Source organism: Brachyistius frenatus, unplaced genomic scaffold, assembly GCF_029030835.1.
Source record: "Brachyistius frenatus isolate BFR_SWC_R1_liver_20210118 unplaced genomic scaffold, ASM2903083v1 Contig_106, whole genome shotgun sequence".
NCBI classification, from domain to species: domain Eukaryota; kingdom Metazoa; phylum Chordata; class Actinopteri; family Embiotocidae; genus Brachyistius; species Brachyistius frenatus.
In genome coordinates, this window is record NW_027210705.1 from 1,074,882 (window position 1) to 1,100,050 (window position 25,169).

A 25,169-nucleotide genomic window follows, 5' to 3' on the forward strand; every position below is an offset into this window, starting at 1 on the left:
TCGGTGGTATTGCCTCTTAAGGCACATCAGCATCAGCCTCATTTTTCAGAGCCGGAAGCTACGTCCTCGTTTATGTATACTGTCAATGCAAAGGACTAATAAGAGAAAAAAACAAATTAATACACAAGCATTATGAGTGAAATGTACTCTGAGTGTCCAAGATAAAAGTATATATGTAGAATGTCCCCTTTTCAAGGTGTTACACTATCACATGACTAGATTGTTTTTAATGATGCATTGATGTAATAGTATTATTTTAATGTGGTATAAAATCTAGTTATTTGAGTTTGGTTTGTTTACCTTTATATGTCCCTGAAAGAAAGTGGTTTTTTACCCAAACATTTATTATTAATTAAAGTCCTTATTATAGTATGAAAAGACTGAATAGACTCACAATAGTTAGGGCAGATTGACATATAAAAGTTAACTTTAACAGACAAGCTTATTAGTTCAAAATCAATTGTATTTTTTTTTTTTTTTAATCCCTGGTTTCTGACTATATCATTATATTTTTGCTTCTGAAATAATGACAAAGTTTGTTTGATAGCCAAAAATGATTCTTCTAATTTTCGACACAACACTATTATAGGCGTACATTTTTTTAAAAATGTTTTTTATTGCGTCTTCTTCCTCTTTACAAAGGTTATTTGTTCATTATATTCAGATCTTGGAGTTTGTGAGATACTTATTATAAACATGTTTGCATTGCATCTTCAAGTAAAAAATTCAATAGTACATTAAAATGCAGTTAATTAAAGAAAACTAAAGTGTACTTTTATTGTGAAGTCATTAAAGTGTCATATTTCCAGTCATAAGAGTACTTTATACATGGATCATGGATTCACACTAATGCTGTAATAAAAAACAATTAAAAAAGAACATTTGCGTGAGCATGTAATATATTTTAACCCAGTTCCAGGATTCTACAACTATTAATACAAACAGACAAAAAAAATAAAAGAATCCCATTGCACCTCAGCTCCAGCTGCTGCTCTGTGTTGTGTCTATGTGTGTGTGTGTGTGTGTGTGTGTGTGTGTGTGTGTGTGTGTGTGTGTGTGTGTGTGTGTGTGTGTGTGTGTGTGTGTGTGTGTGTGTGTGTGTGTGTGTGTGTGTGAAAATCCAGAGTTCAAATTGTAACAACATACTGTGTTTACATACTGGGTAAATGATTGGTCTTGGTCTTCTACATATTAAAATATTAATAAGCTATTAATATTGGAATATTTTGGGGTAGTATACTAGGCTATCCACAATGCAATTTAAGTATAGTTGATTAAGAGTGTACAGTCATACTGGGGGAGAAATTAATTGCAATATTTAGCACAAAAACGTACAAATTGATATTAAATTGTTAAAACCAATATAATCATAAGTAGCCTATGTGATAAAAACACTTCAAGGCAGTTTTGTCTGTTAATATTTTTAAAGAATCCATTTATAAATGATATAATATTGAATACATATTTAGAAGTACATTTGAATGTGGTTAAAGTATGTGCAGATGTCATCGTAGCTGCTTGGTGCTCAGTCAGAGCCGTGTTGAACCGGTGACGTGACATCACGTCCTTATGGAAATACATCCCGGTGAGGCCCCTCCCCGTCCCGGTGACATCAGCCGGAGCTCGGCTGCTTTCCTCCAGGAGCCCTCGGTGGATCCGCGCACACATCCAGGACCTCCGCCGGGAGAGCTCGACCTGAACGAACGGCGCCTTCTCGGCTGTTCTCGCTTTTATATATCGGACAAAAACAAGACTCCGCCAGGTAAGCTGCCATCTTCCTCTGGTCCTCATCTTCCTCCGTGTCTGTTGGAAACGTTTTGGTTTTGTTTTTTTAAGGGGGAGAACATTTTTTTTTTACAAGCTGCAACTTTTCTCCGTCTGAATCCTGCTCCAGTGGCGCGTATGTTGCGGTTGTAGTTGATACATCGACGGTTAATCGACACGGTTTGGTTTTGATAGTCTTCCCGAGTCCTCTGTCTCCGACTTTAACTGTCTTTTTGTTGCTGTCTCGCTGTTTGTTGGACCGGTGCAGCGTCTCTGGGTGTAACTCCCCTGTCTGCTGGACAACTACACTCACGGTTGTTTCCGCTGCGCCTCTTCTGCTCCTCTGATGTCATGAAAAGTGGTTTTACAATCGGTCTGAAGTTTAAAAGCCGCGTGAAGCCGTAATAACCGTGAGATGTTGAGCCCACTGTGTACTAGTGCTGCTGCTGGTGGTGGTGGTGCTGCTGGTGGTGCTGCTGGTGGTGGTGGTGGTGGGCACCGGTTGCCATGACATCGAATTAAAAACAACAGTGATTTCCAGTGAGGATTGGACGTCACCTTCCTCCCCACCATCACCTTCCTCCCTCCCCACCATCACCTCCCTCCCTCCCCACCGTCACCTCCCTCCCCACCGTCACCTTCCTCCCCACCATCACCTCCCTCCCCACCGTCACCTTCCTCCCCACCATCACCTTCCTCCCTCCCCACCATCACCTTCCTCCCTCCCCACCATCACCTTCCTCCCCACCATCACCTTCCTCCCCACCATCACCTTCCTCCCTCCCCACCATCACCTACCTCCCTCCCCACCATCACCTCCCTCCCTCCCCACCGTCACCTTCCTCCCCACCATCACCTTCCTCCCTCCCCACCATCACCTTCCTCCCTCCCCACCATCACCTTCCTCCCTCCCCACCATCACCTCCCTCCCCACCGTCACCTCCCTCCCCACCGTCACCTTCCTCCCCACCATCACCTTCCTCCCTCCCCACCGTCACCTCCCTCCCCACCGTCACCTTCCTCCCCACCATCACCTTCCTCCCTCCCCACCGTCACCTCCCCTCCCCACCGTCACCTTCCTCCCCACCATCACCTTCCTCCCTCCCCACCATCACCTTCCTCCCTCCCCACCGTCACCTCCCTCCCCACCGTCACCTTCCTCCCCACCATCACCTTCCTCCCTCCCCACCGTCACCTCCCTCCCCACCGTCACCTCCCTCCCCACCGTCACCTTCCTCCCCACCATCACCATCCCCTTCACAGCCAGCTGCCGGGTCACCACTGAGGAGTTCAGGGCTTCAACCAGCTTTACTCAAGTTCTGCAAAACATTTATCAATCACACATTATGTCAGGTCCCGCAGCCTCCCCCATGTTGTTGAGTCTTGGCTTGTCAGCAACTTTTGTTTATATTTTTGTTTACATTGAGCTCATTTGTGGTGAAGTTACAGTCAACATTTCCCGTTGAACTCAAGAGATGCTTGAAAACATCAAATGCTCACCAGGGAAAGTAAACTGGAATTCAAACGCCGATAAAAGAGGAGAAAGACAGTTTGTGTGCTGTTGTAATGTGATGTGGAGCTGAAGAACGAGGCCACCTGGAAACGCTGGCAGGCTCCACTTCATGTCATGCAGGTGATGACACACAACCAGAAGTCCTGCTGTGACATGAACATGGATCAGATGCTAAAATGAGTGTTTCTCGTATGTATTTCACGAGTAGATGACTTGATGCTATGATGGAAAGAAAAGCTGAGTTCAAGTATCCAGATGTGTTATTGTTTTGTGTTATTATCTGATGGCTGGGTTTGTTCTGTATAAAAGGATAGTTGCTGTTTGTTTCAACCTGCCATAGTTTCCATCAACATGACTATCACGACTCTATAGGTTGTGCTAACTCTCCGCCTCCGTTGTCGGGATTTAAGGGATTTTTACAAAACAGTTTGACAAATGCATGAACTCCCTGCAGCCTCCTAAACGACCGGGTTTTATTTGTCATTTCAAACGTTTGTCTTCAATTCTAAAAATCTGGAAAGTAGCGGCTTGCAACGGGCATTTTTACTAAATCGTTCCACTGTGCAGCTCTTGTTGACAACCGCTGCACGATAAGAGACTCCAGTCACAACTTGTTGCTCTGCAAACTGTCCTGAACACAAATCAGTCCCTCCTGAATTTTGCAGGTTTTTTCGTGACTGTTGGGATCAAAATACTCGATTTTGGAACAACTTTTCTCAAAAACTGTGAAGCAATTTGCGAGGATTTAATGTGATTTTGTTGCAGTAAAATTACAGGAATTGGCAACAATTGCAAGTGAAGAAAGTGAATAATTTTTCTTTTGTTATTGTTGTTTTGTTTTGAAACATATTTATCTTGATTTATCCCCCATGTGGGGAAGTTTGGATGTTGCAGCTGCAGTGAGATCACTATTACCTACATAGTACCAGTGCACCTACCAATATACAATACACAGACTGCATCTCCTGAAAAACAAAGTCTCTTAAATGGTTTTAAAATCATAGTTAACATGTTAACTCATGTATATGAACATGTTCCCAATGATTAGACCAAAGGGCTCCAACCAGCTACCTGGTAGCTGGCGAGCTGCCGGCTGAGTATGTGTGTCGATATGTTCACATGAAAGGAGCTTTGTCAGCTGGTTTGGTGGAGCTCAGCTGCGTGAATAAATGTTACATGAGTAGCTCTCGAACAGTTTCATTTAGTCAAAGTATCTCTCAGAGTAAAAAAGGTTGGATTAGATTGACTCTAAGGATACGATCATATCTCCCATAGATCATTTTACTTCAGTTTTTCATTTTTTTCTCGTGGTTTGTTTTGATGCTGTGAGGATGAAGAGCCTCACTGACTGTAAATGAGGAGATATAAAGCAGGTTTAGTTAAGAGCGGCTGCTGCGATGCCTTCAGCAGTGCTTCTATTGAGCACATTAATTGCAGGGAAACTGTGTGAATTTAGCAGAATTGGGAAACTGCTGAAATATTGTGAAGATGGGTTGAATTTGCATTCCGGCGATTAATGCTACGGCAGAATCGTGATTTCCCATCGGAGCTGACAATCATCAAAGAACGCCACCCGGCAGACTATCGTGTGTAATCAACATTTTGAAAGTGCATCATGTTGGATCCAAACATCTAAAAGACTTATCAAACATTATAAGAATAGAAACATATTCACCGTTTTGACCTTTTTCTTAATGCTGGGCAATGTATCGATAGATATGTCAATACCTTGATATTGTCTTAAATGTTGGGTATTGTAATGTTTAATAGTCTTTTACAGTAAAGTGATGTAACCCTATGAACTTACTAGACTGTTCCAGCTGTTGTGTTAATTATTTCCTTAGTCATTATATCCAAATTACTTAGGTTTGTCTTCTCACTGAGTAAATATTTTGCGAAAGCACCAAAAGTCAATACGATATTTTCAAAATGTTGATATTGAGGTATCTGGTTAAAAATAACATGGTATTGATATAATGTGCTACAAAGCATCTTCAATGCTGAGATTAGAGTTAGTGGGGACATCGCTGGAATTAAGTCTATTAGGACGAGTTTTTACTCAGATTGTATAAAAAGAGTAATTGCATAAACTTTTGTAATGTTTGCTGTATTTTTTGCTTCTGTATGCTGCTGTAGCGAAAAAAAAATTCCCCTCGGGGATTAATAAAGTAAATACCTACCTACCTACCTATTGAATCAGAAAACAGTGTTTAACTGCTCACAACATGGAAGCAAGCAAGTATCAGCCGTGTGCGAGTTGATGTTGTTGTGATGCAATAAATAGAAACCAATGGTTGCTGAGGGAAACGCACAACTTAAAAAATACAAAGAAGTTAACTGAAAAATAATAATATAATTGTACACGTTTGTAGCAAACCTGGAAATGATGATATGCTGCAAGTTGTCCAGCAGTGAAGTTAGTTTGATACTCAAAGAGACTTCCTGCATCACACGAGGATCAGTTTGGTGATTCAGCAGCACGTTGAACAGCAGCAGTTGTTTTCTGATGGATGTGGCATCACAACCATCAAGAGTTGTTTACCCCGACGTGATATTCATACTGAATAATACATGAATACCATATGTTAGGTGTGAGTGAATTTGTGCCCACGTTTAGAGAGCTGGTCGAGACTCTGATCTTGTTTACGTAAGAGAAACCAACACGCAGCTGAACAAACCCCAGCAGTGTGAAGAGGAAGAAAAGATGAACCTTCATCGCGGCGCCGACTCACCATGTTTTAAATCAGAATCCTGAATCATTACGAGGTAATCAGAATCAGAATCAGAAAGCAGGTGTGTGTGGACAGATATCATCAGCCCCAGTGACGGAAACACTGCATTCACAAAAAAGCAACAGAGGCTCTGCAGACGCATAAAAGTACATTTATAAAAACATTTTGAAAAGTGATGCAGAGAAAAACGTTTTAAAGGACCGTCGTTAGCTCAACAGCTAACTGACTGAGTGACTCAGACAAATATTAAATCAGACTTTCAACAAAGACACATCAGGAGCTGGAGCTCTTCCAGTTGAAGTCCCACAACCTGTGAGAAGAACTGAATACTTGCACGTCTAATGCGTTCACATTTGTTTGTGTTAAACTTCAACCCGGTTTTTCATAATTGTGTAACCTGTTGTTTATGTTATTGATAAATATTATTTTTCTGTCCATCCAGTAATCAGTTATTAACTAATCCTTTCGGCTCTAATATGTTCGTATCGCTTATATAAACATGCATTAACCAAAATAAAACTCCAAAAGGGTTAACATATATCACATAAATAATATAATGCTAAAAAAAACAAAAAACAAAAACATTGGAAAGCAAAAATTGACGGTGACAGTGTTTTTGGCTAAAACACGGCAGGTTGTTTTAACTTTGTCTGTAGGCTGCAGCACAAAGTAGGAAATGACAACAATAACCACAAAATGGACCAAAAAGAAGCCATTTGACAATATTTACTCACGATAGAAGCACAAGAAATCACGGAAACATGACCGAATGAGGAAGGAAGATAAAACGTGCAGACGAACCGTCTGACACGCCGCCAGTGGGATACGAAGCCGCGTCGCACACGTGGTGGAATATGCGGTTCGGTGCAGAGTTATTGTCAACTCCTGTTTGGTAAAAGCTCGTCATTGTGTTGTTGCTACCTGCTTTTAAAGGCTTTACTAGAGTACAGTGGCGTCTCGGTACTCACCAGGCTGTTCTGTTATTTGCCGTTACCCTAATGTACAGATATACACATCGACAGCAACAAACTCTGGATACCGCTTTTCATTTTATACACATTTAATACCGCCACTGACCTTAAGAAATATTAATTTGCAATTCTTAACCTTTTAAAAACACAACTATTTTTTTAGGCCTCTGCTTGAAAATTGCATACCCATAATAAAAAGAGTATATCTCTGCAACCACAAGGTGAATAATGTTGGTGTAATAATAAAGGGAACACTTTAGCACTTTAGTAGCTTAAAATGGCACTTACTGATAGCACTTTGTAGTTTGGCTTTCTTGAAAACAAATTTTATTTTCTTGTTTCTTGTTGTTCTGGGTTTTCTACCCTCATGGTTGAAATGCACTTATTGTGAGTCGCTTTGGCTAAAAGCATCAGCTAAATGAAATGAAATGTAATGTTATGGAACACTTGTGAGATTTCTTCAGATGTGTAAATATCAGTATATATGTCCATATTTTAATAATAGTTTTGCTAAGTCTTCTCCCCGGCCCCCAATTGGGGGCCTCTCGGTCTTAAAAGGTTCAAAAAGGACCACAGACGCTGGTGCTTCACTTCCAAAGCGTACTCTGTTGTTTGACACTGTTGAACCTGATTTCCTCTCATTTGTCAACAGAATGAAAATCCATTCAAATTTGATGGAAATAGTGCATCATGGAAGTTCATTCATTAAGTTTATTGCCACAGCTTGTCTTTACATGTCTGTGTTAATCTGTGAGCGTTCGAGGTGCTGGTGGGCGGTAGGCAGGTGTAGGCAGTCTACTTGCTATGCTAAGATAATATTAGCCTGCAGCTGTGAGTGGTATCGATCTTATCTTAATTTATGTTAGAAAAGAATGAGGGCAAGGCGGGTTTAATTGTAAGACATTTCAAACTCACAGGGAGCTCAAAGCGCTCTGCATAGATCACTACTCTCACTGATTCATACATTTGTACGTTCACAGAGCAGAACGGTGTATGTGGGAACAAATACAAATCAACTACAGTGTGCGTTCATGGTAATGAGGGAACAGTGCAGCAGCGTGGCTCACTCATGCAGATACAAACACCATACCTGCATTTAGGATCAGTTACTTGACAGTTTGGTTGTTTTCATGGAAATTGATGACAATAAAATGAATTTAGAATACCACCAGAGTTTGAGTGTTGAAGAGATACCCATAAATAAACAAAGAAATGTCCTCACAACCACGTGTTGCTCAAACATCCTGAGCAACAAAACTAAACAACTAAAAAAAAAAGAGAACACTAGCACCAGTGACGAGCTGGATTAAGTTCACGTCAGTGGTTCTCAGCTGGTTTATCCTCAGTACCCACATTTTTCTCTCATTAATTAAATAAATCAATGATTAAGTCCCAACCCAAATTTCTGAAATTCAACATCCTTTTTTGCAAATAGTTCAGTCATACACGCCTTCATGTACTATTTAAAACTAAGAAACAAAAGAAATGCACCAAGTGCAAAAAACCCCTGAAATATCTTGAACTACAGGTATATATTTAAGTTTCATGATCCTCATCAAGTTCCAGGAATCTAAATTAAAGTGTGAGAAATATGAAACAAAAAGGCAGACTTACTGTATGTGGAACTAAATGGTAGAAGCACTTATCTAATCTGAACGTGTATACAAATGCTGGAATGAGAGCTCATTTGCGATGTGGGTCACTGGGTTGTGAACCTATTCTGAAGCCTCCAGTTCAGATTTTTGCCGTCGCCATCTTGCTATTTTGGAGCCAGAAGTGACCGCGTGTGGACGAGCTGGAGAGGAGCGAGTGGTGGATCTGACTTCATCTGATTGGAAACCCGAGCACACCCACCTGTAGTAGAAACCTGACTGATCCACAGACACGCCCTAATATCGAATTAATGATGGGATTATTTTCAGATGGACCGCCAGAAAACTAATAAGAAGGAGTGACTTTAGTGAATGACACTATTCTGTCTTGTGGAGCCGCATCACGTGAAATAAAAGGTCGGCAGAATAGTTTTCTTTCACGCACACATCTGTGACCCACTCAAGTGGTTTTAGAGACTGAAGATCGTATCTGGTCTCTTTTTACTTCGAACATGTGTTGCTTCGTTTGGCTGACTCGTCACCTCAGTCCAGACTGTCGTCCCCTCTCTCAGACATTTGATAAACCACACAGTAACTCCAGCAGTAACAGCGCCGTGGATGATTGCAGTGCAGATTTAATTAAGTGCAGCGTGAGTGGCGTTAACGTGGCCGAACTGGAACTGCAGGTCTGCGAGAGTCTGCGGAGGAAAGATGTTTTATCACTCTTACTTCATCCTTACTTCACCGAGGGCCTGATCTTGTGTTTCAGCTGGACTTGAATGGACTTCATTGTGTGAACGAATGCATGTGATTCCAGATAAGAGTACCCCCACCCTTCCTTACTCCCCCCTCCTTACCCCCCTCCAGGGGTGAACGTGCGTGTCCTGGTGTCGCTGAAGCTCAGTTCCAGCTGATTACAGCTGGAGTTACGACAGCGAGGGCACGGCTGCTGCTGGCATCGTACGAGCAGCCGTCCCCGTCCCCGTCCCCGTCCCCCACCCCCTCCACCCCCCACACAAACACCCCCCAGCCCAGGGCCACCCTCGTCAGCTTTGCTTGTCGGGAACTGAAGCCAGCCATTATACCAGGGGTGAGTCATTCTGGAGCTCGGTCTTCCCCTAACAACCTCCCCCTTCCTTCACGCTCAGCATCAGCTGAGGGAGAGTTCACTGCTGCCTGCTGGGCATCTGTACATGTCATCAGGAAGGAAAAACTCCATTTATCAGCGTGATTTCTATCTAGTTCGTGTGAACAGTATGTCCTTGCATTGTTGTTTTGCATTCATAACTGCAGGAGCATTTTAGCAGGTTGGCTGTGAGACTTCAGGGGAGACGGCGATCGTCGGTCGGTCGTTTGGTTCTGAGGAGAGTTTGAGGCGTCTGGCACAACTTGATACTCAGGCGAGGTGCAGGGAGCACAGACAACAACACAGTAGTTTTCTCTCATTGGATGGTCACTGTCACGGCAGAACATTGTAGTCATAAATCGTCGCCTTGATTTGGCAGAGAGACATTAAACAGTACTCCTTAGTCCCCGACCAATCACAGCTTGTCTTTCACGACCTGTATGATGTCATTGAGATGAAGGATCCATGGACCAACAACTGGAAACAAGAATGTAAACAAACCACGGTATTAGATCTATTTGTTTTCTAAAATAAGCAAAACCAGATGTTTTTGATAAAGATCCCATCAATCGAGTAAACAATTATGATCAGGGTGTGGATGGACAGACATTTAACCTGCTAAAGGACACACTTATCAGAGCTCTTTGTAACTCTGTAACTGTTTCTAAATCACTCATATTTTCTGGCATGTCTTTAATGACACTAAACGCAGACACTAAACAATATTTAAATCTGCAAGAAGCTAATTCCTGGTACGACTGTTTTGCCATTTTAAATAACTGCAACTGCAACCAAACAAAATATGTGTTTTATTCATATTTTGGCTGCGTAGATGAAGGGGGCTTTTCAGATTAAGGTGTCCGATGAAGCTGCAGCTGTTGGAGAATACCAAACAAAAATATTGCTTTACTAGTGCTGCTGGACAAAAGCCACCCTTGTGTTTCTTGTCTTTAACAGAGGGTCCGAGATCACAATCATTTCTGGGTAAAATAATTAAAGCTGCAGATATTTTGATGTTATTTCCAGTCAGTGCAGAGCAGCAGTGCAGTTTGAAACAACACAACTCTGTCAAAATTGAGGTACAGTGAACCCTCGTTTATCGCGGGGGTTACGTTCCAAATAGAGACCGTGATAGGTGAAATCCGTGAAGTAGTAACCTTTATTTTTTTTACAATTATTATACAATGAAATACTCCATAATACATTGAAACCAAAGAACAAAACCTTTTTACAGGCCCAAGCATTTGTTTAACAAATAAAAGTACTGTATAAATGTTTTTTTTTTTACAAATAACTACTGTACTGTAAAATAATAATTTTAATCATCAATACGAACTGAAGGCTTCAAATTGCTGAGATCGGCACCGCCCCACTGCGACCCGAGTCATTGGATTAGAACGGGAGGAAATGAAAAATGATTATGAAAACAAATACAAAGTACAGTAGGACAAATAGTGACTCGTGTATTTCACTGCTCTTCTGACTGAGCCGCTGCATCCTGACTCCGCTCTGCAGCGGTTCTTTCTTCTAAAGCCGGCGGTGCAGGTGTGGTTTTTCAAGAGAAGAACATAGTTATCGGTAGTTGTTGTCGCTCTTTTTTCTTCTGGGCAAAAAGATTCTTATAAACCGACATGCCACCATCGATTATTTTTAATTTGGCAAGCTGTTTTACGTACGTGTACATATTAAACCGCAACGTTATTGACAAACAGGTAGAGAAGAAGCGGAGAGACTGTTCAGCCAATCAGAATGCAGAACACAATGCACGATGCAAATCCGTGAAGCAGCGAGACCGTGAAAGGTGAACCGCGTTATAGCGAGGGTTCACTGTACTACACAAGTAGGAGTCCTAACACGTATCGTACTGTTCGTTAACGTACTCAGGGAAGGATGTCTTTTGGAACACAGCATAATGTTTCAGTCACTGATGTCAACGTGGACAATAAACTGACTCAATTACAAGTGTTTGATAACCAGATTTGAGGCATCACTGCAAAAAAACGATCCACCTATATGTCAGTATCACAATTACTTCCTGATATCGGAATTGGCCCTAAAAATCCAGTGTCGGTCTACGTTTAGTGACAAGTAATGGTCGTAGAAGGAAACAAAGATGGCGTCCGTGCAGTAATGTGCACTGCTGTGCTTTCGCTGCTTTCAGTCCTATCCGAGTTGACGCAAGCGGGAGCCACCGTCAGGAATAACTTCACTTCCTGTCCCACTACAGCAAACAAACTAGTAAATGTTCACTCATCCTTCAGTGTTGTTCTCTGCTGCATAATTAAACTCACACCTCACTGCTGGCATGGCGTCCCACTCTGGTCTGGTCTTGTTGAAGTAAACGAAGGGAGTGAGTTGTGTGTGTGTGTGTGTGTGTGTGTGTGTGTGTGTGTGTGTGTGTGTGTGTGTGTGTGTGTGTGTGTGTGTGTGTGTGTGTGTGTGTGTGTGTGTGTGTGTGTGTGTGTGTGTGTGTGTGTGTGTGTGTGTGTGTGGTGTGTATATTGCCATTGTTTTCAGGATCGTGACAAGACTGATAACACTGACAGCAGCCCAGTGAATTTCCTGCTAAAGGCCCATGATGGCAGTTCAACGTGATCCCTAACCTCTTTATCAGAATGAGACGTTTTCCTCTTTTTTCCCTCCTCCTTCACTTGAATAATACATGATTTTATTTGGAGCTCAGCATTCCTCACATTCCTCCTCGGTGTGTTTATAGTGTGCAGAAAAAGAACGAGTGCAGCTTCGGCAGAAATCCCACTGAATACATTTCTGGCTGCAGAAGAAGAAAACTTAACATCTGTGTCCAACTGTGGAAAATCGACCATAAACGTGTAAATATGGCCATAAGAATCAGAGGTGTTTTAAGGTGCACAGTTTTTGTTGCACCTGGCCAGCAGCAGATACTCAGAGGAGAGTCTGGAAGTCAACAGCAGAAAAAAGAGTCGGCATGTATGTTGTTTTGGACCCGAGGCTGTGCGGTCCGCAGGCGAGCAGGAGCTCAGGCTGCTGACAGTCAGGAAAATGAAATAATGAATATGGTGTGTTAAAGAAAAAAAACATCCCCTCGGTGAAGCAGGTGGGTTACACAGCATGAGAAGGGCTCGCTTTTATTTATTAGCTGAAAGGTGAGAGCCTTTTTAACGCATGTAATTGGTGGAAAACCAGTGTGTCTGACTGTTTTGTTGTTCAGTCTCTCTGCAGGTACCATTTGAATAGTGCTCATCAGATAATTCATCCTTTGGTCAGCAGGAAGTGAGCTGACAGCTATTTTCATCATTCTTTGTTTATCAAGCAAAAAGACAAACATTTGCTGTTTCTACTGTTTTCCTCAGTTTTTATATATTTTATCCCCCAAAATCTTCCAGGAACCAAGACCTCGTTCTTGTTTCTATTTTCAGCGCATCTGAAGAGCAGGTAAATTAGACAGCAGCAATTTCACACAGGAGGCTGAATCAATGAAAGAAAAGGAGACAGTTTACTGGAGATTTATTTCTGCTTTAGAAGGTAACTGCAGCTGTTACTGAAACTGTAATCAGGTTGAAGCAGCTGCGAGGTGTGTTTGGGACGTTTTTGACACCAGGAACTTTGGCATGGAAACTATATTTTGATTTGAAGTATCTTTTATAGTGATTTCAGAGATGTAGCTGCGGGAACGGGCTGATTGTAAACAGCATATATTTATGTGTTTGGACAAAACAAACTATTCTTTGCAGGATGGTGATAAAGGGGCCATGAGGCCACAAATATGTAATTGTTTCATACTGATTGAGATTGGGAACTTCAACAATCCACATTTAATACTACTATTGAGATAACAGACATTCAACATGTTTGCCAGATTTCAAGAATACACAGTGGGTTTTAATGAGTAACACTGAGAGTAAACACAAGTTGTTTACATCCTAAGCTCCACTGGGAAGCTTTTCATTTGAAGTTCCGGGGATGTTTTCAGTTCAGGATTGAATCCTAAATATATCAAATAAAAGTTTGTTATGCTTCTAAAGTATCATTTATTTCTTAATCACATGTTGGCTGTTGCACACCGACTGGTACTCGCAGTTTTATTTACTTTTATGTGTCAAATAATGACGATAAATGAAATGGGACTTACAATGTGACAAAGTTCTTGTTTGAGAAGACTCAGACGACTGCAGAGGCCGGCAGAGCGACTGCTGCTGGGGTCCGAATCAGTGTCACTGCACGAGGCTGGTTGGCCAGCTCGGTGGCTAATGCTAGCAGCTAGGGAGTGTGCCCCTTCTGTATAATCGGTGGGATGTTAACATTTCCATTTTAAAGTGGTGGAAAAGGTTAGTTGTGTTTCCTGTCGGATCCCCTCAGACCTGTTCGACGAAGCTGGATTTTGGGGTGAGAGAAGTAACTTCAGGTGTAACTGTTACGGTGGTTCATTTCTCACCTCACCTACTTTGTACCTCTATGGCTTTCTCTGATAATATTTTATAGATTTCAATTGATTGTTATTTTATATACTGATTTCATCCTACAGCACAGACTGATTGAAGCACTAAAGTTTTATACTTGTACTTATAAGAAACTAAGACTACACATCGCTTTGAATTATGTTTCTATAATGAGTTATTTGCTCCCCGGTTCGTTTAACACTGCCGGGGTTACAACTGAAAGAATAATGCTGAAATGATCTAACATGATAGAAGAATACATTTAAGCCAAACATTAATTTAATGGAAGGTACTTATCGTCAGATTTACTAGAGCTCTAACGAAGAGGCAGTGGTATTATTAAGCTGCGGATGTGGATTCTGTGTTTAACTTTGTGGTAATTGTCTGATATTGTAGTTAATTGTAAAATATGCTGCTGTGCTGCCAGGACACTTGTCCATGTTTGTGATTGGTCATGTGCTGCAAACCCCGTCTCTTTTCTTTGAACGCGTTCAGAGCTGAATTGGAAAAGCGTGGGTTGATTTAAGCGAGTTGATGACCACCGTCGGGTCAGCGCTTGGCGTGATTACGTTTGTTCGGCTCACTGAAGCCAGATAACAGAAAGATATCCTGGGTTTGTTGAACCTGCTTCGCAGTGCAGGATTCAGGATGTCCTGTGGCAGATTTCACTCTGCTGTTAATCCAGCGTTAAAGATCCAAACCATGTTCAACATAAGTCCTCAACACGTGTCACTTCTGTCTACCTGTAGCCCAACAGGGGGGATGTTTAACAGCAGGACAAACACATGGATTAAATCAGTTTATAGTTATCATTTCATAAGACTAATTCATTCTTTTTTTTTTTCCCCGCTTCAAACAACAGTTCACCTGTGTTGAGTGTTCACACATCAACTGACATTTCAACTAAATCCATTTAAGACTTTTGCAACCTCAGATATTTCTCAGCTTCAGCGACTCGGTCATTCAGCACCTCGTTTTCTACGGCCACAAATAACATTTGTTATTGATTATATCTCCGTATGTCAAATGTTCAACAGCAAAACGTCAGCTGTGGGCACACGTACAGTATATCCAGATGTATTTTCTAGATCTCTTGAGACTTTGTGAGTAGATGTCGAAGACATAATATATGACTGGATAATGAAACGAATCTCCAGCCGTGCCGTTAAACATTTTGAAGGTGGAGTTGTGTCAGTGAAGCGCGACTCTCCAGATGAAGCGTGTATCTCTGACGGTTGTGTGGACTCTGCAGCGGAGCTCCGCCTCGCCGCGGGACACCAGATACTGGAGCTTTGTTTCCGAACACTCAAGGCCTCAACAGTGTTGATTCAATGTGAGACTGTTTGTGTTCTTCCATCTCTCACCGGGCCGCTGGCTGAGAACACGGCATATGGCTTTCTCTCATCTCATGAATTCACTTGCTAATTCAAGGTCTGTGAGCTCGTTTAGCGTCCGACGCCGCAAACAAACCCAGACGACTCTGCTTCAAAGTTAAAGGGTTTAAATATGAAGCAGCGCTGGGATCTGTTTAACTTCTGTTCAGTCTGCGTGTGGCGAGAAAACAAATAATGAAAGTTAGTTTTTATTCTTCTCATTTCAAGTCCAGAAAACTTTAAACCTCCCAGCAGCTAAACTCAGGTACAGTACATACTTTTTATTCATTTTTGTCTTAAGCATCCTTCTTGTTCTTGACTTTGAGTGAGCAGATTAGAACAGCGTATCAGAGGAAATGTAGCAGGCAGGGAGAGTCAGCAGAGATGTAGCCGCCTCTCATCACAAAGGCATTTCCTCCTCAGCCACTTCCTGCTAAGGAGCAGTCGTCCCTAAACTCCCAGCAGAGGCCCGGCCCGCGCTGAGGGCTAATATGAAGCCAGCGATTTGGTCATCGTGATGCTTCTATTGCTGCGGGGAGAACGATGTCATGTCTTTGACCTTGTGCATTGAGCAGTTTTATTGCTCGAGCTTCATTAATGTTCACCCACTGCCGGCTTCTTCTTTTCTATTCAGATGCACACAGTATAGTTTCCTGTTAATGTGGAGCAAGAGCATAAACTGAACAGAAGTAAGCAGGAGGGAAGTCTCTGTTTCAAATCACAGTCTGTGATCCAAAGGTTGCAAAAGCAAGAAAACCTTCTTTAGTTATGTTTCGTGATGCTGGAAAATCATGTCATGATCAACCGAGAGATTACCAACAGAAATGTTTCATATGGAAACAAGAATATGCTGAAAGATTAAAGTAGCTTCTTGTTGGGATTCTAATCTGTCTGATGCCATTAAATTGTGAATCATTTAGTCAATAAAATGCCTGCAAAATAGAAAGTGTGTCCATTCCACATCAGTTCAAGGAGATTTTTCTTGTTTTGTTTGACCGGCAATCCAAAACCTGACAATCTGACTTTTGTCAAAGTCAAATCAGCGCTGATGGTGTCACCGTACGTGTGTTAGGAGTTTAATAGTGTCAACTTTAATTGAACATTTAATGAATTTTAAACCATATTAGCAATTTCATCCAGATATTTCTGCCTGTTCACATCTTAAGTACCAAAGTACCACTTTAACTCCTGACGATTCTTCTTTTTTAATTCACACCAGCAAAACTGATAACATCCCCATCAGCCTCAGCTGCTTAGTGCTGCGCACCAAACGCTAGAATGCTACAGAACGTGTTCATCTGCCATCCGAAGACAAACAGGGCAAATCCAGTCATGCGATTGGGTTTTTGTTAGGGGGGAATAAGCAGACTGCCATTCCACTCAGGTTTCCTTAACTTCTCATGCCGGACACTTGTTAGGATTTTCAAGCTGGTTGTATTTGTAATTTCAGACCAAAATCAGGGTTTTCTCAGTTTCTGGGGGGCTTCGGTGCTGTTGTTGCACTGAGGGGTGGGTGGGAGCAGTTATCGGACTGAAGGCTGCATTTTCACATCATTTTGGACTGACTTTGTGCTTCTTGCTAACATTGAGGCTAACCCCTTCACTTTAATCAGCGGCTGGCGAGCAAGGGACGGGACATTTACTCACTGACAAATAGTCTAAACTGAACACACACCGCACTGCCACATTCACACAGCTGTACCGCTAACTTCCAACTCTACTCAGAGTGTGTGATGATGATGATGGTGACAGGACACCCGCGCAGTTTTCCTTCTCATTGAGCTCAGGCACTGAGAAAAAAAGCAGTCGGGCGCAGCGTCTAAGCGTTACAATGGAAGGCAAAACCCTGAAATAGACCGAGTCTGTTCCAGTCGGTCGATCAGAGTTGACAGTTGGGACCTAAAAACCTGCAGTGTGTGAGGCGCTGAAGAGACTTTAAGGCAAATTGTTCACTGATGGAAGTTGTTATGAGAAGTGATGGAAGTTTCTGTTGTGGAACAGGAGCGTGCTCATAGTTTTTTCGGATGGGGGTCGGGGCTTTAGCCTGGCTGCACCGACTGTCGCTCACAGCTTCAGCTTCCTTCACTGTGGTAACAGTCTGGTGTCTGGGCTCGTATTAGCGTTCGCACTGAGCACTTCAGCGAGGAACAAACGCTCAGCGTCTTGTCCAGCGGTTGGCGTTCATTAAAAACAACTTTAAAACGACGCTGTGCCGAGGAAAAAAAACGCTTTGACGGACAAGGTGGGTAGTTGCATGAGCACGAGCTGATTGGTTAAAATTAACCGGAGGTCTACGCCCAGGCGGACGGGACGTCCGTAAACGATTTGGGGTTTGCACCAGGCTCGGCCTGCTTAGCAACATACAGTAGAATAACTCTAACCAACTACCTACCTGTAGTTCATTGTGTTGCTCTCCTCATTAACTCAGTTCTTCTTTTGCCTCCTTTTGACTGTCAGGACAAAAACATTTTATGTACCTTGTCCGCTGTTCAAAGGCACTTTGTGTTTTCTCAGTGACTCTGTAATAAAAACCGTTTGGCACCAACCTTTTCCTCGGGGACATCAACCCTGCAGGAAGCGAGCTGCTGAATGAAAAGAGTGGCACGGATGACAGTCTGGTAGAGCACTTCCTCTGACCGTGAAGAAAAGGCTCTGTAACGTCATTTTCTTTTTTTAAAGCTGCGATGTTCTCCTTCGGCCGCTGCAGTGAATCCAAGTATGGAAATTGGCTTACGGTGGCTCAGCAGGGTCAACACTCCCGCTGCGCATTGACAATGACCACTTCACAGCCCAGACAGGAGATGAGCGCTGAGGTTAGAGAGTGACAGACAGGATTATGATTTTATATTCATAGCTTCAGTTCGGGAGAGTCCTGTCAGTCTGGAGTAGCAGTTAACACAACAGGGCCTCCCTCCTCGTCCGCCATCTCTTGTTTGAAGGACAGTCGAGAAGGCAGCCAGAGGCCCGCCGGGCTTTAACAAGGCTGACAGTGGATCGGTACGGTTAAGCAACTGTGCAGGGAAAGGCAGCAAACAAAAGATATGAGCGAATTACCTCGGAGCTGCTGCAGAACAGTCGGCTGCAGCGGTTTATTGGACGATCTGGAGCCTGTTAAATGTTGTGTGTTAATAATTTAGGGTATATTGCTTTTTTCTGTAACTGTTAAGATGTATTTGAAGTGTTTGACTTTTAAAGCCAGGGGGCAAACAGTAGTGAAAGGGATAAGTTTACACACATATATTCACCTCCAAATGGAAAAAAAAAAAAAAAGTGGAAAATTTTCCTTGACTTTGATTCAACGTCTTGTTTTCCTCCAGCTCGTCATTTAAAGGAGCGTTTATGACCTTCACGCTCCAACCCAAGACTCCCAAACATAAATGTTTCTGTCTATATAAATGCTCCTCATGTCACGCAGTCTGTGAAAGTGAAATGACAATTTTCAGGCTAAAATCTTCAACAACTGTTAGAGAGGCTTTAAAATCCAGCACTGTGTCTCAGTAATGAGCGCTGACTCTCCTCCACAGCCAGAAACGATTAAGTAATTTAATTTAGCTGTTAATTCATACAACTTTCTGGTCACATACTTCTCCATTAAGTCTCTTTATCTACACACTTAGTCTATCTGCATTACTCTTAATTTGCACAAGTTAAGTGAAGCCAGATCCCTCAGAGAGCCTGATTCAACTGAACCGTCTCCATAATAGGCTCCAGGTCTCGGCAGAGAATCTAATAGAGTAGATAATCTGTGATGATATCTGATTACTTATTTTGTGGTTATCTTGTGGCCCCGTTGTCAAGGTTATGAAGGAAGTACTGGCATCTGAGCCAATGATGTTCCTTCTTGGCACAATCCCCCAATGAGACTCATGAAATTGTGTTAACTGTTAATTCAACACATTATGAAAGTCTGCACTAACAGCGGAGAAGTTAAACTCTGCAGAAATGTTATTAGAGAAGTCCAGAGGGAGTGTTTCTGACATGCTGTTAGCAGAGAAGCTGCATGAGCCTCGTTACGGCCTCTCCAACGCCTTATTACCAGGCAACATGTGGTGATTTGCATGACATTTTTCTTGTTGTTGTGCTTTCTCAGATTTACATGCCAGAATGACCCCACCCACCATTGTTCTGCGGTGGTAGTTAAACAGTGCAGGGTGGTCAGGCTGAGGTTTGGATATCTGCTGCTGCAGACCACCCAGACTTTACGTCTGACCTCACCTCACCTCCTCCGCCTTCCCTTCGGTTCAAAGAGGCGAGATGCCGTCCGGCAGAGCTGCTAACGTTAGGATCGAGTTGACAGGGTCGGACTAAAATGGGTTATTGAATGTGATACTGATGTTTTTGGATCAAAGCTGCCGATAATTGAATATTGTGTGCGGTTAAAAGTTCTTTGTGGGTGTTTGAAAAAACTATAAAACAGCAGGAAAACACTGGTAAACATGTGAGAAGATTAAAATGATTGGTAAGAGATATTAAAAAAAGAAAAATACAAGTAAGAGCCATAAAGCATTGCAAGTAAAATCTCTGCTCAACTACCTTTTAAATATCTCTAAAGTCGTCAACACTTTCTGCTCCTAAGATCTTCGTAAGGCTTTTCTTGCGGGTCACAGCATGAAAGCAGAAGTCTGCCTCACCAGAGGTTTCTGGCCTGCGCTTTGGAAATACTGAAGAGGCTCGTGCAGAAGACCTGAGAGATCATCTCAGTTCATTCATCAAAATGGCTGCAGTGTAAACCAATGTAAAAGCTTTTTAACTGGTATAGTGTGAATAAGAAATCATCAAACTATTATTGGTTAACACACTGGTGGTATGTTACTTTTCAGTGACGTGGATTATTCCACTTTTACCAGAGTTTCGAAATGTGATAGTTCATTGGTTAATTTTCTACACTTTGGATAACTGATTTATCATCAAGAACTTTAAGAGCTGATGTTTTCACCCACTGGGGGGGGGGGGGAGGGGGATGGCAGAAACAAGTTGTGAGCGTATCATTGAGACAACATCACTTATTCAAAGGAAAAACTCGCTGCCAGTTGTGTTTTTTTTTCAGCAACATGATCATGTATTTGGAGTCTGATGAGCGTGAGTCCGATATTCACTTTCTTTTGGTTCAGTTTTTGGTCTCCACCAGCTGTTGAGGAAAAATGTGGTGCTCTTTAGCTGTTTCGGTGCATGTTCAGCAACAGTTAACGTAGTATGCTGTGGCTGTATAGAGCATTCTATAAAAGCTGCTGCCTGATAACCATTTGACTCATAATAAATCAGTTCTTCGTTAGCAGCCCTTGATTCCTCGTTTTTGGGACTGTAAACTCCATAAATGATTTATACTCATTTATACTTAAAGATTTCTTGATGCCAACAGCAGAGCTTCATTCAGGGTCATCGTTCATCCTGTTTCATGATGAGTTTAGTTTGTAGATGCATCAATCAACAGTCACACTTTGTGAATATGACATTTAATGTGTGAAATAAAAACTATGCTCTCTCTTCATACAGAAAGGTAATGTTTCAGCTAATGTCTTCTTTTAATGACATCACTGAAGGTGGTCTTTATTTCAGACGAGTCGGACCACCTCTGCTATTAAACACTGTAAAAACTGGATAATGGGAACAGAGTTATAAAGGTTAGAGGGTTTTGATAGAGATCATACAAATGGGGTTATTAAAGAGTTATAGCGTTGAAAAAACCCGATATTTAACTTTGAATAATGAAGGTTGAATCCATGTATGAGTGCAGCACATGTAGCATATCCCTGTGCACATTGCTGCACTGGATGAGTGGATACAGATTCATCATAAGCTGGTGTCAGACAATAGTGCTGGTTTGTCCAGTTTAATGAGGCTCATGCACTTTGCATGTAGGTTTATAGAGAGTCATATACTGTAAAATAGCTGACGCTGCAGCTTTTACATACCAAAATAATAATGCAGCTTCAATGAATGGGCTATAAACTGTTAAACGTGATTCCTCTGAAGTCCTAAATGTCAACACAGGACAGTGGGAAGTTGTAACATGGACACTTCTTGTTTTGGAGCTGAAAACAAATACTTAAAAGCAGAAGAGCTGTTCGTTTCAGCCTCGGTGTTCCCTCTATCTCAGACAGCCTGTGTGTGTGTGTGTGTGTGTGTGTGTGTGTGTGTGTGTGTGTGTGTGTGTGTGTGTGTGTGTGTGTGTGTGTGTGTGTGTGTGTGTGTGTGTGTGTGTGTGTGTGTGTGTGTGTGTGTGTGTGTGTGTGTGTGTGTGTGTAAATGTTTTATTTGCAGCAGCAGGAACAACAGCACTAACGTTAATGTGACTGCAGCATCACAATGTTCTCTTTTAGATGGAGGAACAAAGTGGTTCAGTGAGTGTGACAAAAAGAAAGAGAAGTAGATCTGATTGATGTGGTTAAATCCTAATCATGATATTATCAATGCTTTTTTCATAATAGGTATAGTATAAGGTCATTTATTTCCTATTAATTTGGCCATTGTGGCTCTTAGTTTCATGCTAACTTTGTGCTATCCTCTTTTGTGTGTATTGTTGTTGATGGATGAACACACAGGTTGATTAGGTTAGTAATCAAATATGTCTAGATGGAGATCCCTAATGCATTTAGTAAAATGACCAGACGGCTATATGCCGTGTTTACTGTGTGTTGTTTGTGTGTTCGGTATGTCTGATGTTTACCATGTTCACCATCTTAGTTTAGAGCATTAGGGGTTAATTTGCTAAAAGCTGATCAATAACAGGTTTTTAAGAAAGTCCTGAGTTTTTCAGATGTTCAGTGTTCATGAGCAGCACTTATTTGTATTTGGTCAAATGTTTATGCCGTTGTAACAAGTTAAACATGTTCAAATATTATTCAAAATTATGCAACAGTCTACACTGTGACTAGCTTTTTATAGCTGGTCCTTCACGTGCCGCCTAAACAGCTTTGACCCACCGAGGCCTGCAGTGGTGAGGGTGATCCGTGGTATCTGGAACTGAGACCTTAGCAGCAGATTCTTTAAGTCCTGTAAGCTGTGAGTCGAAGGTTGCAGGGAGCACAACAGTAGTCTTAGAGTTTCAGAGATTCTCCGAGTCGCGGGGCGCATAGAAACTAGTCAAAGTTGCTCGGATCTTCATACCTGCCCATTTCTCATATCCAACATGTTGACTACGAGAACCGACTGTTCACTTGCGTTCTAATATATCACAGACGTTGAGATAATCAACGTCATTCACTTCCTCTGTGCGGTTGTGATGTTATGGCTCATCAGTGCATGTGATTCATTTTAGTGCTGTAAAGCAGTTTCTGGTAGAAACCCTGGTAACAAGCCTTTGACTTGGTCTTCTGTGTAATTTTGTAAATACCAAACATGTAGTTAATGTGTGGTGTGAAGGAATAGAACATCAGGTTGGGCATGGACCAGGCTGAGATGTAACTCGTTTGAGAATCACCTCCCCTAATGTTGTAATCTGTCGTTCAACCTTCCCTCACACTTCTCTTCCTCCTGGATGTGGAATTTATTTTTCTTTTTTTCCTGAGGATGGACAGCCTTGACGAAAAAAAAAGCATAAATGTCCTCTCTGGGCATACAGCAGTGATTGTTTTTTATGTTGTGGGAAGATTAATGTTAGGATTAGGGGCCAATGAAAATAGTTTGGGGCGCAGTCAAGGCAAAATATTGTTTTGCTACTTTAGGAAGAAACAATTTCGCCTCTTGGAATTGAAAGTGCATTTGGCTTCCACAACAAAGTTGGATTTAGTTAATTGGCACAATTTTACGAGTCAAAACTCAGATACTTTCCTGGGGCGAGGGGAACATAAATGCCTCTCCCATATATCATTAGCCTGGTAGCACGACACCCAAATTCACTGTGATATATGGGTCTATTTAATAGTTAGTAGTCTGGTGGAGCCAAGCTGAAACGTTTGGCATTTAAACTATATCTGAGTGTACGATATAAGCATATAAGAATGAATGAATTAAGAGGAGCAGTGGTGGAGTTTGTTGCCAGGCAGAATGGTTCCAGCTGATGTCTGCTGCTGTATAAAGTGTGTCAGTAGTGAACTACCTTCAACCTCTTCTGCTCTGTGCAGCGTGTCGTCCACGAGCTGACACCGTGATAAATTATGGATTGTAATGAAAAGCCTGGTGTCTCTCAAACTGCTGTTCCACTGACCCACATCTACATTTTCTTTTACCCCATTATTTTTTTTTCTGAGCTTTGTATTTGAATATCTGTCTATTAACATAAGTTAGGGACTGGAGCTGCAGACGCAATGACGTGTTATCCAAAAACCTGGCATGATGTACATTTACGATGCCACATGACCAATATGTGCTACTGGGAAATGGCAAATAGTCGACTGAAATTACGCAAGTGTATAAAAACTGTGTTACTGCAGGACATGTCACATTTATTATGTAGAGCAGCCAAACATTGTTCAGACTAAAGACACAGTAGCATTTAAACTTGCAGAAACATTTGCTGCAAAATTCAGTCCTATCAATAGAAAAGTATATTTGTGAGGAGTTTTTACAGATTCACGTCTTCACCAGGAGCCGCCGGCACGGCAGGAATTTCACACAATGCAGAGATGAACTAACAGCTGTTTGTTTTGGTCTCTTCAGAGGATTTAATGATAGTGAGGAAAATATAGAACATCCCCAGCCTTAAGCTTTAACAAGTTAATCGCAAACCATTTAGAAGAAACACTGATCATGTGTGATATAGCTGGCAGTTATTTTTTGATATAAATATTTTAAAAACTACTCTGCTTTTCAGTTTTTAAAAGCAATAAAAGGAACTTAATAATTTTCCACTCGGTTTTACTAGTGTGTTAATGATTGCAGTAGGGGGTAGATTTTTCTTGATAAATACACTAATATCTATGAAGATTAATCAGACATCTGCTTTCATGAGCCAGACAGCCAAAACTCTACTGCGTGGATTTAATTTATTATTCTGTTTGTAAAGATTTTCCAACTTCCCTGTTGGTCGAACTCTGTGTACGAAGACCCAAACTCCTGAAGGAGCATCAAAGATATTTGGATGACTTTAATCACACTCATATTTATGCACATCCACTGTATACACTGGTGTTTATTGGCTAGTTTGTGATGATTTGACACATCAAAAATCCCAAACTGTTCAGAATTCAATGTGAGTTTGATCAATGTCAAAGAGATTAATTTCATGAAACGATTACGATGTTTCACACTAACAACTGGATAATAAAAACAATTATGAATAAATATTTTGTATAATAAATATTTTCTGTGTATTTCAGAGATCATGGGAGGCTTTTGACATCCGCTTTTGCCACAAACTAAAAGGACATTGGAGTAGCCCGAACACATCCACCGGTGCACAGCGACGGGCCCCAACATGGCCGCCCATCGAATCAGAGCCACCAACAACAACAACACTTCCCTCCCTCGCTGCAAGTCTGAGGGGACGCTCATAGATCTCAGCGACGGAGTGTCAGAAGCCAGTCTCACTGATGTCAAAGGTCAGTCAATCACACTAGAAGAGGCATTTAACAAGTAGAAAGAGACACCTCTGCAAACTTACAGTATTTCCTCAGTCAGCTTCTTGTAATGAAATACCAAAATTGGAATAGTTTTTGGTTATTTTCCATTACTGAATCTTGTATTTCTTATTTTTTGTTTTTCTCTCAGTGGGTTAAAGTGGGTTTACACATAAACTACTG

The 25,169-nt window shown here is 41.8% G+C and overlaps 1 protein-coding gene across 2 annotated transcripts in view; it reads left to right on the top strand.

Annotated features, from left to right (window-relative positions):
• The first annotated feature begins 1,603 nt into the window (after window positions 1–1,603).
• LOC138628819 (SH3 domain-binding protein 4) overlaps window positions 1,604–25,169 on the top strand; it is a 45,338-nt gene continuing 21,772 nt past the window's right edge. Inside the window, exons 1-2 of one of the 2 annotated variants that reach the window (XM_069712070.1) lie at window positions 1,604–1,762; window positions 24,747–24,968. In XM_069712070.1, the coding sequence (XP_069568171.1) occupies window positions 24,845–24,968 (124 nt within the window). In that variant the 5' untranslated portion in view covers window positions 1,604–1,762; window positions 24,747–24,844. Of the gene's footprint in view, window positions 1,763–9,619; window positions 9,663–24,746; window positions 24,969–25,169 lie in introns of those variants that run through there. The other variant, XM_069712071.1, reaches the window with a different exon arrangement.